This window comes from Alligator sinensis, unplaced genomic scaffold (genome assembly GCF_000455745.1).
Source record: "Alligator sinensis unplaced genomic scaffold, ASM45574v1 scaffold100_1, whole genome shotgun sequence".
In the NCBI taxonomy this organism is placed as follows: Eukaryota; Metazoa; Chordata; order Crocodylia; family Alligatoridae; genus Alligator; species Alligator sinensis.
The window spans coordinates 566385-582743 of NW_005842193.1; the positions used below are offsets into that span (position 1 = coordinate 566385).

At 42.1% G+C, this 16359-nt stretch overlaps 1 protein-coding gene across 1 annotated transcript in view; it reads left to right on the forward strand.

The window, feature by feature from the left end:
* COG5 (component of oligomeric golgi complex 5) overlaps positions 1-16359 on the forward strand; it is a 363968-nt gene that overhangs the window by 150332 nt on the left and 197277 nt on the right. The window contains exon 7 of the mRNA XM_006026439.3: positions 5454-5584. Within this exon, the coding sequence (XP_006026501.1) occupies positions 5454-5584 (131 nt within the window). The remainder of the gene's footprint in view (positions 1-5453; positions 5585-16359) is intronic.

Genomic DNA, 16359 nt, shown 5'->3' on the forward strand with positions numbered 1-16359 from the left:
TGAATCTATCCACAGGTTCTGAAGGCTCCTGTTTACGGATGTTGAATCTAGCTTGTTCATAAATCACATTTCTTTTGCCTAGAAAATAATCAGTTAATGCTCCTATTACTGCAGCATATTGCTTTTTCTCAGCATCTACAAGAGCCAGTGAAAGCAGAATTTCATCTGCCTGATGTCCCATAGAGTAGATAAGAGTACTCACTTGGTAAGCTTCTGGCTGTTTGTCCAGGCCTGACACTTCCCTGAAGCGATTAAAATGCCTGATCCATTGAGGCCACATTCCAGGGGTTTGGAAATCAAACTGTTCTGTTGGTGCAACTTTGAGTGTCTGCATGGTCTCTGAAGCCAGCCTTAGTGCTGTGCTGGGCTCTTCTACAAGTAGAGGTACTCGGCTGTGCTCTGCCATGGATTCAGCTGCTGGTAGAGTTGGATCCATCAGTGGGGAATCACCTGTTAGATTTCCTGTTGATGGCAGGATTCGCCACTGCTGACACCATGTGTTATTCTGGGTTTTTGGAAGAAGCAGGGAGACTCTGTGTTCTCATTAAGTCTTTATTGAAACAACTAACCCCTGACCCAGAATGGTTGACTGACCCCCTCCTGTGGATGACATCACTGTTTAGTAAAGGAGTTAACCCTTACTACTACAGAGGCCACTTGAGGTTTTGGTGAGAGTAGTTTTAGTGGAGTGCAAGGGGCAGAAGCTGAATTGTGAGGTTGTGGTATGGAATTGGAGCAGAGGAATTCCAGACATAAATGGCATACTCTGATTTAGAAGATGAAATGGGGAAGGGAGATGTGGAGAATAGTTGAAGTAAATGGGCTCAAACGTAGGGTTTTTAAGTTGGAAAACTAAATCATGCCTGTATTGCGAGGAGAAAGAAGAGGATGAGAGAGAAAAGAGAGTAAAGGGGAGGGGTTTAGCATGGGCCTAAAAATGGGATGGGCTCACTGGCTGTATTGGAGAAGTAAATCAGAAAAACTTCTGTTACAGGAGCAAGAAACCATTGTAGAAGGGGAAAGTTAAATAAAGGCAAGTTGAGGGAGGGAAATAGTTGCATGATATTTTCTCAGTTTTCTCTTGGAAGTAATTTTTGAGTTATTTTCAAGAGAAAGAATTGAAGGCTGGAGTAGGGGAAATCTTGAGGAATGAATGAGGCAAAGGATGTTAAAAGGTGTCTAGGGTTGTGGCATGGGATTCATTTAAATTGAAGAACAGAGTTGGTTAGCAAGGAAAAATGAAAGAACAGAAGGTGGAAATAATACACCTGTGATGGAGGAAGTCAGGTTGGTCACAAGATTTCCTCCTGAAGTTCTTTGTCTCATGAGAGCAAGAGAAGAGAAAGTGGGGGAAGCAGAATTCTACAGCACAAAAGAGCAGTGTGGTAAGAGCTGCAGGGGAATGGGAGAAGGAAAGAGTTAAAGAAAAAATTAAAAAGAAAAAAGTTGTTGGTAATACTTATAGCAGGATCAGGACAAAACAGCTAGATTATTTTGCCCTATAGAGAGAGAAGAAATTAACTAGACTACATGGTCAAGAGGATCTGAGCATATAGCATGCATGGGCAAACCTAGAATTTTGAAAAGGGGGGGGGTGTACATCACCAGGATGGCTGATCTACTGGACAGGGCTGTAAACTTACTTTGCTGGGGGATGGGGAAACTCCAAGTGGACCATGCCTGGGGACTGGCATACAGGAAAGCTCCCTTGTGCAGGGCACTAGCACAACTGTTTCTGAAAATGCTAACCAAACAGTTCTCCCACGCGGTCTCAGGAAAACAAGGGTGTCAGTTGAGGGCCTCAACTGCCTGTACACCAATGCCAGGAGCATGGGGAATAAGCAGGAGGAGCTAGCCCTCCTGCTCTCTAGTGGGCAATATGATCTGGTAGGGATCACAGAGACCTGGTGGTACTCCTCACATGACTGGAGCATATCTGCAGAGAGCTACACCCTGCACAGAAGGGACAAAGTAGGTAGAAAAGGCAGAGAGGTGGCTCTCTACATGAGAGAGCAGCACACCTCTCTGGAAGTTGACGTTGGCTCCAAAGATAAGCAGCTTGAAACCCTCTGGGTCAAGCTACGGGGGGCAGGGTAGGGCGGGCAAGGTGAGAGAGACCTAACTGTGGGCATTTACTGCAGGCCACCCAACCAAGGGGAGGAGCTAGATCTGGAGTTCTCTCGAGAACTGACAGAGGCCAAACGCGCAAGGGACTTGGTAGACATGGGTGACTTCAATTACCTGAACATAGACTGGGAGGAACACTTGGCTGGGTCAGATTGTTCACGCAGGTTCCTGACTGCGATCGAGTAGCTTTTTCTGACCCAGGAAGTGCAAGGGCCAACCAGAGGCAACGCTCTCCTGGACCTGGTTTTGGCCAAGGGAGATGATTTGGTGTGTGGCTTGAACACTGAGAGTAACCTGGGCAACAGCGACCAAGAAATTATCAGGTTCACTGTCTGCTGCAAGGTTGACAAGTCAACCAGAAGGATTGAAGTCCTGGACTTCAAGAATGCTGACTTCGACAGACTCAGAGCATTAGTAGGGGAGGTGATGAGGGACCAGGAAGGGAAGGCAGATGGGGGTGCATGAAGAGTGGTCATCGCCCAAGGACACAATCCTTGAAATACAAAAGAACACTGTTCCTGCAAAGAGGAAAGGTCGCAGGAGGTCTGGCAAGCTCTCCTGGCTTAATAGGGACATTGCAGTCCTCTTAAAAAAGTTCTCGTGAATGAATCCATGTTGTCCTGGCACAAAGTGGCCAGTGGTGTCCCTCAGGGGTCCATGCTTGGACCAGTGCTTTTCAACATCTTTATCAATGATTTGGATGGGGGAGTGAAAAGATCACTGGCCAAGTTCTCAGATGACACCAATTTATGGGGCAGTGTGGCCATGCCAGAAGATAGGATGCTGATACAGGCAGAATTGGGCAGGTTAGAGAGATGGGCAAGCCAGAACCAGATGAAGTTTAACACTTCCAAATGTAAGGTGATCCATCTGGGGGCAAATAACCCTCAACATAATACAGGCTCGGAGGTAATAGCCTGACCTGTACCACGGCTGAAAGTGACTTAGGGGTAATGATTGACCACTGCATGAACATGAGCTGTCAGTTAGATGCGGTGGCCAGCAAGGCAAACAGCACGCTGGCATGCATCAACCAGTGCATCTCGTGTAAAACTAAGGAAGTGATACTCCTGCTGCCCTCAGTGCTGGTGAGCCCATAGTTGGAGTACTGCATCCAGTTCTGGGCACTGTGCTACAATAAGGATGTGGAAATACTTGAGAGGGTCCAGAGAAGAGCCACCTGTATGATCAGTATGATTACAGTCAGGGTCAGGGGCGACTTGACTGAGTGTGGCTGTGCACCCCCTGCAAAAAAGCGCCGCCGACAGCGTCGCCGCTCGCCGCCCCGCTGCCGACACTACTGATGGCATCTGCGGGCAGCCCGCAATCCCTGCTGACGCTGCTGGCGGCGGCTGTGGGTGGTCACAAACCCTTGGTCGGTGTTTGCGCCCATGCCCCGCCTGCTCCCCCCCCCCCCCCCTGCTGACAGCGCCAGTGGCGTCTGTGGGAGCTCCCCCGCTTACCACCACTGTTCTCCTGCTGTCATGTTCCTGCTGTGCCCCCCCGACCCGTGGGGGGCATGCGCCATTCATGGTCAGGGTTTCCAGACTGTGGAATAAACTCCCTCCAGAGGTGGTGCAGTCACATACACTGGAGTTTTTTAAAAGAAGACTGGACAGTTACCTCGCTGCGGTTACTTGACCCCAGTTGTCTTCCTGCCTAGAGTGGGGGGGCTGGACCCGGTGATCTGCAAGGTCCCTTCCAGCCCCTAACAATCTATGAATCTATGAATCACATACAAAACAACACATGTTTTTCTCCAGTGAAAAATAACTAGAAACTTTACTAATTCAATTTAAGATTGAAAGAAAAACAAATGGAATAGGTTAACAGTCTGCAGAGCTGTGAAATAGGAGCTTCAGGAGCAGCTAAGGGAGAGCAGAATTGCAGAACAAAAGCTAGCTTGATTGGTGAAAAATCAAAACCATTAAAAGAAGAGAGGGCCATTAACACCTGTGGAGTGAAGCATTTAAGAAGGAATCAAGTAAATTATAATGAGCTACAAAATCAGTTGACACCCTTACCCTGCCTGACTAGAAATGCTGCTGTTGTTGCCAGGCAGTTGGTTTAAATTTTTAGTGGACCAAGAATCAAAGGGGGTTGCATCCCTCCCACGCCTGCCCCCATCTGCCCCGATAGCATGGTTCTCTTCCCTAGACAGACACTGAGTGTAGTATAGAAGGGTCGAGAACACACCAAGAACGTTTTCTCCTCTGTCATCTCTTTGGCTTGAGAAGAAGGTTGTAAATAAGTAGGGAGACATAACCGCTTGTTATTTTTGAGGGAGATAACATCATGAATTTGAGAGGGTGACAGCACTGACAAATTTCTGGTGGTTGGAGATTCACACTGAATTTAGTGAGGAAGTATGGACAAGGGGGAATGGTCTCAGATAATTATTTTTTTAATGTTGTTTATTAAGTATCTGTGGTCTGTACTATAAGTACTAGGGATAATATATTAGGGCATTGTTTTGGGGATATGTATAAATTTGATATTTCACTTAATTTGAATGAAAACATGGTTATAGCAGTTTGCTTTAACATCTATAATAACTACTAGTGTCATGAACGACTGCTCAGTTATAATGTATTTCAGTACTGTTGACCAAAGAAGAAATGGTCTTCACACTCTAAATGGCAAAAATCATAATCATCCAATGTAGAAGCAAAAGTGTTTAGCTACTACCCGATCCTCCCAATTCATGATGATTTATTTTTGATGCCTTTCTCAGCTTCTTTCTTGATAGCACATGAGGAAAATAAGGACAAACAAAAATTCATGCAGTGTATCTGCCAGATCAAAATCAGGTTTCTTAATAAGTTAGCCACAAATGAAAAGAGAAAAAACTTATTTGATTGAGGAATTTTTCAAATGGAGTTGGAAAGAAGGATGTTCTGTATTCAACAGTGGTTTTAGTGACACAGTATCATTTAATAAAAAACGGGTAAACTTATAATATTAAAAAGAAAGTTGATCACCCCCCTGCCATTTAAAAATAGATTTTTCTACCATCGTTGACAGGCTGCAAACTCTAAATCATGATTTCTTCACTTTAATTATAACACCCAACTCTCTGGAAATGTCTGTCTGGTTTTAAAGAAATGCTATAAAATGAGTGCAGTCTGTTGGCTGTAGTTTGTATATATGCATCTTTTTTAATTGTTTTTTAAATTTTTTCAGGGAGCCTGGTATAATAATTTACCTGAATACATTCTATGTCAAGATTTGTGTCTGAAAATGCCACTTGTGAACTATAAGTTTTAAATGTTAGTAAGTCTAAAATGTTTCATGTCGTACTTATAAAAATTCTGTTGTTTTTACAGATTACCTTACCCAAGGAATAGATCTATCTGGAATAGAAGTCATTGAAAATGACCTGCTTTTTATTGCCAGAGCTCGACTAGAGGTTGAAAATCAGGCTAAACGTTTGCTTGAGCAAGGCGTAGAGACTCAGGTAAAATGCATTTTGTTTTCTTTCAAAAGCAAAGAAAAGTGTTGAAGCTAATTTTGTTTTGTTTTTTAGAGGATTCTTAAACTGAGAATCCAAGTCTATAGGAAAAAAAGTTTCTTTTATGAGTAATTCTCAGTTGCATAAGAACACCTACGGAAATGAATGGAGCTAATTGCGGGAGTTAAATTTACTTGCATAAATAAGATTTTACAGGATCAGGGCCTGAAAACTTGAGAAAAATTATATGAGGGGCAAGGGTTTTTTATGGGTGAAATCTTATTAGATCAACCACTTGGTTGAGATAGACTTAGCCAGGCTTTTGAATGCAAATCATTCTTCATCAGGTTCCTCTTGGGCAGAGCCAGACTGGGAAGGGCTGTGGCAGAAGCAAGTGTTTCTGCTTCCTTTAGGTTTATCAGATAATCGTAATTCAGGCAGTAGAGCATGCTCCTACTCAGCCCTTCCCAGTCTGGCTTTGCACAAGGTATACTGGGCAGTTTCACTTTGTTGCAGTGGTGGCATCCGTATCTTGGCTCCCTGAAAGGCTCTTGTGACACTCTGGTTGAGAACCTCCGGAATAGATAGTGGAGTGTTTAAAAGATTGATCCGTTGCACACTTGTAGTGAAATCTCTTCTGTTTATCTTTTTGTTGTGGATGTTTTTTCCCCACCCATGTGTGTCTATGACACCCGTGCTGCCATTTCTCACTGCAGACATGATGTACAGTGCTGTGACTTGTTCTAGGATGGTTTACCCAATGCCTACTATGCTTGTGGAAAAAAAAGAGAAGGTCTAAGAGAAAGTCTAAGAGAAAGAAAGTTATCATTTATATTGTAAATATAGCAAAAAGATCTTTAAAATTAGCGTTCGGGCCTTGCAATTTGTGTCCTTTTCACATCAGGTTTGACCTTGTGTGATGATTTTCTGTTTATGTTAAATAGTAAAACAGAACTGACAAATAAATCCCAGGAAAATTAATCTCACTTCATTTGTAGAATTGACAGTTTTATTAGACATTTCAGACTGTATCAAGATAATCAAGAGATTATTAGAGTAGATGACTGTTGTGCTTTAGCCAGTGACCTGTTTCCAATCAAATGGAGGATTGTTTAAAAGAACATAATTAGTGCTTAATTGTATCAAAAGTGAAAGAAAAATGAAAGTGTTGTGATGAAGTATTGTAAGAATTGCGTTACTGATTTAGCGATATAGACAAAAACATGCTTTAGCAGGTGTTCTTCCTGCCATTCGGTTGAGGAATCTAGAATTAGAAAGGTGAGCAACTGTTACCATGTCTTTGTATCAAATTTCTTACCATGGTGGCTTTATTGGTTTACATGATAAACATCTGCATTTTCACATTCCAAACCTTGAGATCAAACATATACATGTTTTGGATTCTCCTGCTTTTTTCTTTTGTGTTTTGTATAACAGGAATCCCCCCATGGCTCAACTTTGTGTGTTAACCATTCTGAGCTGACAAACCTCTATACCAGTGGTGCTTACCCCATCCAGCCCTATGGGCTAGATTACATGTGCAGGGTCAATCTGCACGCCTGATCAAGCATGTGTCAGCCTTTGAGTGTGATCTAGCACTCAGGTGCAATCCCACATACTAGATTCACCCACAGCCTGACCCTAGTCACTGGATGCAGCCATGGAGCAATCACATGCTAGAATGATCTGGCACATTAGGCCATGTCATCCAGACGACAGGCGTCCCCAGGGGTCCTTCTTGCAGGCTGGAGGTTGAACATTACTACTCTGTGCAATTAAGCATAGTGAGTTGTAATTTCACACTTGCATTATTCTAAAATTATTTTACTTTTATATTTAACTACTGTAGTTTTTAGTTTGTAGCTTTATGTCCTTAATTTACTTGTATTACATACTTAGATCATGTACCCACCATTACTAGTCCCTAACTTTTTATTTACTGCTTTTAAGAAGTGCTTTACAAAAAAGGTTCGCACAATATCCCCATTTGACTACCGAAATGGTAAACTGGATGTATAAGGTGATGGAAGTGACTTGTTTGAGTTCACCCAAGAAACTAATAGTAGAGTTGGGCTTTGAGATATCTGGAGCATCTCTCTCCAGTGCTCTGTTCAGTAGATCACGCTCTCCTCTACAACAGATTAAACATTATTCTACTATATTAAACAGATGATTTCTATGTGGGTAAGCTTTATGATTCACATTTGTAAGAGCTGAGTTTCATAGTCCCTTTATATTTTTTTCAATTGATTGATTGATTGATTTTGAATGTTCTTATTGCATTGTGCCTTTACCAAGTTCAGTCATTCTTTTGGAAAGAGTTATGAAACCTGTACAAAAGTTGCTACAGGTGGTTTATCCTGAACAGTTTATTTCTGTGAATTCTTAGATCCACCTTGAAAGAGAAAAGAAATTAACTATGCTGGTATAAAAAATAACTATTTTACAAAGCTAGGTAGAAAATGTCTGTAATGATGTCTTATTCTATACAATTTTGTCTAGTGCTAGGCTAGAGACTTCAAGAACATAAATCTAAAAAAATAAAAAGAAGATAATATAACAAGTTGCTAATATAATTTGCATCTTCAAAAGCCTTTTAAATTGCTTGAGCCAAGAAATACAGGTATAAGGGTTTTTTTTAACGAAGTAGTAATACTGTTGTACAGCTAAAAAGCTTGAAATAATGCAAATGAACAAAATACAGCTTTTTTATATTTCTACTTCATTTTCTAAATACTGTTTTGAACAGTTTGATGCATTTCTTGACCTTGGCTGATGTTGTGAATGACTGTAATTAAGGATGGTAGGAGACAATGTTTTTTTCTCTCTTTCTTGCAGTACACTGCATATAGTATGATTAAAAACTCTTTGTTAATCAGACTGCAATAAAGTGATTTCATAGACATTAGGGCTGGAAGGGACCTTGCAAGATCATCGAGTCCAGCCTCCTGCCCAAGGGGCAGGGAGTTGGCTAGGGTCAAAGGATCCCAGTAAGATAGGCATCCAAATGTTTCTTGAAAGTGTCCAGAGAAGGTGCATGCATCACCTCTGGGGGGAGTCTATTCTGGGCCTTGGGGGCTTGGAATGATAAGGCACTTTGCTGAAGGCAACAGAATTGCAGATTGACATCTCCCTTTTCCCATGTCCAGTTAAAGATGGCTTTTGCATTCTTGATTTATTGAACAGGTTAGGCGCGATTCACAAAGGAATCTTGATACCTAAAATTCTGTTTAGGCATAACTTAGGCATCTGAGTCCAAGAATGCTTCAGAGAAATCTGCCTAACTGCTTTAGGCCCTTGGGACCTCCTAAGGTCCCAGGTTTTCACTAGAAAACATGCTTAGGTGCCTAAAACACAGCTACTGCCCATACCTAGATGGATGCATTTTGGATCAGCCCTATGGTTCTTTGGGATTCACAGACTTGTCATCCCTGCTCCTAAGTACCTTGAGACCTGATCTGATAGGAGTGCCCAGAGTATGCTGAACATCACTGGGCACCATTGAATTCAGCATCCATGGCTACTTTTGTGCAAAACCATGGCTGGTGAATGAGGTGCTGGTGGTCCCATTTTATGCAGTAGCTTAATGGTTAGAGCCCAGGAAGTGTAAGGATTCAGTGCTCTTGTCAGACTAAGAGTGTTCAAATCCACATATATCATGTTGCAAAAGTACCCTAACTACCTATCTGAAGGCAAAGCTAGGCTGGGGCTGCTTGCTACTTCTTCTGAAGTATGGTGAAGAATGCAAAATTAATGGGGCCCAAGAGACAATAAGCATGACTTCATAACCCAGTGATGTGGGCACTCCTCTAGGTTTAGGACCCTGCTGTTGAGAATATTTATGCATTTTATCCAGTGACTCTGCAATGCAAAATGCATGTACTGTCACTAAAGGAAGGACCAGAATCCAGGATTGTCCCCTCCCAAGAAACTGCCTGCATCTCAGGGTTACAGTTAGACTCCCTGTTGTTTTCTCTCTGGTTCCATGAAACTTCCGTTATTTCTACCTCTGTCCTAGCTTCAGCAGTGGGTTGGAAAATGCCCTTAGTTCATCTTAGCCTACAGCATAGTGATTAAGGCACTGTCTTTGGCAGAGTAAAGATGGGACTAGAACCCAGGTCTTCTACTTCCTGGACAAGTGCTCTAAGCACTCGGGTATCCAGGTTGTAGCCATATTGTTTTAGAGGAAAAAGCAACCAGGGCTCATGGTAGAGGTGATATCTTTTATTGGACCAACAAGATTGTTGCAATAAAAATTCTTTAATTGCAAGCTGTTGGGCACAAACACCCTTCATTAGGCATCAGAGAAAATATTATAAAAGTTCTCCTGGGTAGACATGAAAGTTCATATTTCATAGGATTTCACTGAGGAGTCAGTAGATGGAAAGCTCCTCTGGGCAGGCAGTTCTTAGCTGGTGAAGAGTCTCTGAGTTCTCCTGTGAGGCTCTGTTATGATGCAAATTAACTTGAACCAAGGCAGGAGCAGTATCTCAGGTTTCAGGTGGTCACAGTTGATTCCTCCTTGGGAAAATATGAAGATTTCATTAAAAAAAATTGACTAATAGCCCCCTTCCTCTTCTAGTCATATCTTAGCTGAAGAGAAAGGGCCAGTTGTTTGGATGTAAAGGGACATGTTACATGCTGAATTCCAGAAGAGGCAGGAGTTAAAAAATGCAGTTCTCTTCAGAGTTTCCTATTGGTTGGCTTGGCTGCCCGCTGCTCAGTATGCTGAAAATTGGTGCCCGTCTCTCCCTAATTCCTGTATAGATAATTCAGGTTCCTAATTTGGGTTTGTGGCTTCCATTTCCGGAGCCTGGTGCTTAGAAGCTATGTCTGGTGACACTTGGCATCACTATACCAAGGCATCCCAAAAAGTTCGCCCTTTGCTTTTTTTTTTTTAAGCCAAATCAGAAGCAGGTTTGAAACAGCTTAGTGAAACATTAGTGAAAAACAAACAGCATCTCATCAGATGTCTTCATAAGCTCGTCTGACCTATCTCAGATGAGCACATGCCTATAGTATCTTGAGAGTTATCTGAAGATAATTTTCAGTGATGCTTGATAAAAGAAATACAATAAAATCCCTGATATCCAGCCCAAGTGGGGAATGGGGAGTGCCAGTAATGTAAAAATGGCAGTTACCTGGGGGCACAGGGTTTCTGGTTGGTCACAGAGCGGGGGGCACATGGAGCAGCGACAGCACAGCCTGGTGGGTGGTGGTGGCCTCGTGCAAGCTTTCCCACCCTGCCCCACCACGTCTGGCCGGCCAGCTGGAAATTCCGGTTACTAGAGTGTGCTGGTTAGTAAAATCCTGGATAACAGGGATTTTACTGTACCTAGATTTTTTTTTTCCTTTGGAAAGGTAGAGAGTTGAGGTTAAGACCAAAATTTGACCATATATGTATCTCCTTTTAAAATTAAATACCAATATTTCAAACAAGGCAGCTGTTACTAACCTTACAGTCATTTATCAGTAGGCACCTGAAGAAAAGCTTGGGGGGGACATTAAACAGAAATCTTTTAAATAAAAGACCGTCATGTTGCGAACACGGGAATGCGTGGAGCCTTTTTAGCAGGTCAGCAGCTGGTTACCTTAAAAGATCTGAGAACAGTTCAGTTGCAGCAAAACCACTAAAACTATAACCCTCAGTCACCAAGGGTTAAAATTGGAGTGGTTTTGCTGCCTCTGAATCATTCTCAGCTGCAGTACACACATAACAATTAGGTCCTGGCCAGACTTGCAGATAAAGGTGTGATGAGGTCTGATGCACAATCCACACAGTTACGCTTCTTGCCATGCCACGCATGCATGGCAGGAGGTGTGATTGTGGCATCAAGCATTAGATCCCATCATGCCTTACTTCCAGTGTCTTACAACATGCCTTACTTCCACAGATCATGATCCCTATACTGGCATATAGCAGGCTCTCACAGCTGGAAGCCTCCTTGGCTGGCAGGGCTGCCAGTGTAGGGGCTCACCATATGCTCCCGCAGCTGGGAACTTTGTCAGTTGATCTGGGCTCCCAGCAGCGGGGGACACTTCTGGCCACATGTTCAGTTAATAGTGTAATAGGAACTAGCCACAAAGTTATTACACACTTTGTGGGATAATTTTGTGGCTTATTTCTTGTTTTATGACACATTAATGTATTGCTGGGTTACAGCTTAAGAGGTGATTAACTGGTTAATCATAGATTCCATAGATTTTAGGGTTGGAAGGGACCTATTAGATCATTGAATCCGACCCCCTGCCCTGAGCAGGGAAGAGTGCTGGGGTTAGATGACCCCAGCCAGGTGTTTGTCCAATCTCTTCTTAAATACCTCCAAGAAAGGGGACAGCACCACTTCCCTTGGAAGCGCATTCCATGTTTTGTCAATCCTCACTGTAAAGAATTTTTTCTTGATGGCCAGTCTAAATTTGCTCTCCCTGTTTGTGGCCATTGTTTCTAGTTACCCAGATGGGTGCCCTGGTAAACATCATATCCCCAATTTCCTGCTGTCCCCCCCGATGAGTTTGTAGCTGGCCACAACTTCACCTCTCAGCCTTCTCTTGTGGAGGCTGAAGAGGTTCAGGTCCCTCAGTTGGTCCTTGTAGGGTTTTTCCTGTAGGCCTTTAACCAGATGGGTGGCCCTCCTCTGAACCTTTTCCAGGTTATCTACATCCCTTCTGAAGTGCAGCACCCAAAACTGGATGCAGTACTGCAGCTGTGACCTGACCAATGCTGCATAGCTCATTGCTGCCATTTTTAAGCATGGGGACATTGATACATGAGACATTACCATGTTTTAATTAGAGCAGCTCTGAGAGCTGCTCTAATTAAAGTGCTGCACCCCCCCCCCCCCCAATTAAAATGCTCCCCCCCCCCCCCCCCCCAATTGGTGCATGTGGAAAAGTGCCCTAGGAATCTCATGTTTTTCAGGTGAAGCTATTCTGAGTTATTGTGGTCATTGTCACCCATGATGAGGCACAGTACTATTAAAGTGAATGCTTCTAACATTTGTCCAGCGAAGAAATTGTAGCTGTTATCTGTAATCATTTGGGCAATCACTGTCAATTTTGACAAGGTATATAGATATAAACTTGCATCCGGGCTTGAAAAATCCATTTACACATTTGCTAATAATGCACAGGAAGCACTGCTTAGCTTTTCTGCCTGCTTTAATCCCATCTATGTTTTTATTTTGGTGCCTGTCACCATTGTATGTTGGATGTCCTCCAAGAGTTAGAATGAAAACAAGAGCGTCTTCCTTTTTTTTTCTTCCCTTTCCCGAGTGAGTATGGGGGTATATGCCTCAGTCTCTTAAGAATTTAAACATTATACTCATGCCCCGGAAGATAACCTGAGGGATGTGTATCTAAAAAGTGAGTTTGTGGCTATCTTCCGAAGTCTAAATATAGGCACTTACATTGACCCTGATGGTCATCACAGCTCTGTAGATCAGCAGCAGAGGATAGTTAACAAGACCTGATCAGTTTCATAGTTGTCGCTCTGTGAGATCTCCGTGAAGCTCTCGAGAGCCATCTCTACCTTAGTGATACTGCCTCTTGTGGGAGGTTTTGAGCCAGGGATCCCAAAAATAGTTGCTGAAAGAAGGGGAGGATAGTGAAAACCTTTTTTCATTTTCCCTTTCTTGCTGTAGCCTAGAGACTAACGGTGGAAGTGGAGGTCAACAATCAAGAGACTTGGAGAGTAAAAGACTGTCCTCCAAAGAGGAGGACCAAGAGGTTCTCAAGGAAAAAAAGAGCAAGGGAGCTTCAAGAAAAAAGAAATAAAACCTTTCTTCATTCATGCAAGAATGGGAGGGAAGATAGAGGTTCACATTTTGTACATATCTGTAAAATAGGTGGGTTATATAAAAGGTGTAACCCCAAAGTTAGTCACTGGGAAGTACCATCAGCATTCTCAGCAGCTGAGAGGTGACATATGAGCTAAGCTGCTTGTTGTTGAATCCAAGATCTTGTTGTTTAAAATTCTTACATTTTGGTTAGTCTGATTTCCACTGAAAGCTCATTCAACAATGTGTTCCACTTAGGAGAACATTTTTGAAAGGAGAAGAAATACACCACTGTGGTTTCTTGCATGAGTATGTGCATGTTATGAAGGTGCAGTTTGCTTATAGTTGTCCTGAGTCTAATCAGAAGAATAATAATAGATTTATAGAAAATTAGGGTTGGAAGAGACCTTAGGAGGTCATCTAGTCCCTTGCTCAAAGTAGAACCATCCTCAACTATACCATCCCATCCAAGGCTTGTCTAGTCAGGTCTTAAAAACCTCCAAGAATGGATATTCCACAACCTCTCTGATAAATCTGTTCCTGTGTTTTACTACCTTCCTAGTGAGAGAGTTTTTCCTGATATTTAACCTAAATTTCCCTTGCTGCAACTTGAGACCATCGCTCCTTGTTCTGTCATCTGCCATCACTGAGAACAGTCTAGCTCCATCCTCTTTGTAACCACAGCAAGAAACCCAGCTTTCCATACAGATGGAATCAGCTAAAATAAACCAGGCTGTCAGATAAATTTCCTGGAAAATTTCTGCTGAATACACTGTTGTAGATGCTATAAAAGAGCTGAGGAAAACTTTCTTTGCCTTCTATGTACACTGCCTGCGGCTTAAAACACACTTTTCGTTATAGTCAGGTGAACTGAGCACAAATCTTCTATTACCACCACCACCATAACTCTTCTCCCTCTCGCTTTATTTGGTGTAAACCAGTTTTAACCTGTGGAAATTGCACCTGAGAGTACATCTAGGTGCCCTAGTAGCAGTGTAGACAAAAGTTCAATGTCAATTACAACCAAGCCATTAATACAGTAGTTGGCTAGTTAAACAGTATTTTTTCCAAGGCTGTCTGGAAACTTGTTGATTCCAGCAATGTGCAGACAGACCATCAAAAAAATGCCTCAATGAGATAATATGCCAAACTTGAATTGAATGAATCAGTGGTCAGTTCATGACGAAGGAGAATTTATGTGATTAACTTTTAGTCCTGAAACAAACTTCAAATCCATAGTGGACTGAACCTGGATAGACATGGGAGTTTCATAAGTGCCATGGTTATCAAGAAATGCTAAGTTGATCTAGAAGAGTAATCAGTTATGTGGACATTAAAATTCATAGAATGTAGGCTGGAAGGGACCTCAGAAGATCATTGGGTCCAACCCCCCTGCACTAAACAGGAAATACAACTGGGGTCAAGTGACCCCAGCAAGGTGACTGTCCAGTCTTCTCTTGAAGACCTCCAGGGTAGGTGATTGCACTAAATTGATTTAATTAGGTTTTATGTGATTGGGCTTTGTTAAAGTGTGTTAAAATTGGAGCAGTTTTCTATATTTGTATGATTTCCCGCTTTTCCAGGTGTAACAATTAGTTACATCTAAGAGTATAATAGTTGTGGCCCTTTTGGAATGGCTCCAAAATTGTGTCCCAACATCCTTAGAATAGGGCTGCTCATATTTTCATATTGTGAACCACATTTAACTAAAAACATATTTAAATTAATTTGTACCTTAATGTAGTCTAGAAGCTGGATGGAAATGAGTGGGTGGGTGCCAGCATCACGTGCCTAACCACTTTTTTTATAAATCCCCAGCAGAAACTCTGTGAACTATGAGTATGGCACACAACTCATTTTGAGACCTGTTTACCTAGATGTTTATGTAGTTCACCTTCCTGATTTACAGCAGTTTTATCAAGTTAATCTGAATTCCAAATTGATTAATGTCAAATATAGCCTTAAAGATCTCTAAAAAATTTGTATGCTGAGGCTTCATTTGCTAGCTTCTTTCATTGTCAAAATGCACTCAGATTCACAAGATACGTTCTTATATTTATGCCAGGTGGTATTATGCTCAGTGGAATAACTATCTCATTTGTTCCTCTTCAGCAAAATCTAATATCACGTTAAGAAAATATGATAGTGTTACATTGTTGACTTGCTCAGTTTAATTCATTACTCCTGAGGCCCTTCATGCTACTAGTGCTTAGTCAATGTTTTTCCATTCTGTTTTTTTCTGCATCTGAGTCTCACCTATATCTGCTAATTTATTTAATTTTATTGACAATCAGTTTCCCTAGTTTACTGAAATTTTGAATTTTAACCTTTTTTCTAATGAAAAGATTTTTCCTGGATTAATGTAATTTTCATATTTGATCGACATACTTTCAATTACATTCTTCATATTATTTCTTTTTAAGATAACCCAACTACAAGGAAGCCAGTGCTGTATCTGAAAATTACCTAGTGTTGAAAAAAAGCACCTTATTGTAGAAACAAAGTCGAATCACAAAATAGTCCTTCCTGGTCTTCTTTATCATGTCTGTTGGTTGTTTGAATGTTCTCCTCCAGCCTCCTGCAGTACAGTTTATTTCATATGCCAAATACTGAAGTATAATGCTGGGCAGAAGATGAGCCATAAGTTTTGCCTTTGCATCAATATAAAGCTATATAATAGGTCCTATATTATATCATGTGCCTGTTACTTATCACCCAACTGAGTAATGCAGGCAGTGGAAGACACCGGCTTGTACTGCAATTATGTATTTACCTGCCCGTGTTACATTGTGAGTAGGGGTGCACCAATAGAGATTTTGGGGGCCGATACCAATAGCTGATTTCTGAGGCATATCAGCTGATACAGATCTAATTTCCGAAACAGCTGCGTGCAGCTGATAAGTCTGTTTTGGTAGAAGGGGGAGGGAAGGGGCATGGGGGGGAGGCAGATAAAGGCCCCTGTGGTGAGGGAGGGAGTGGGGCTGGGGATGGGGCAGGCACTGCCCA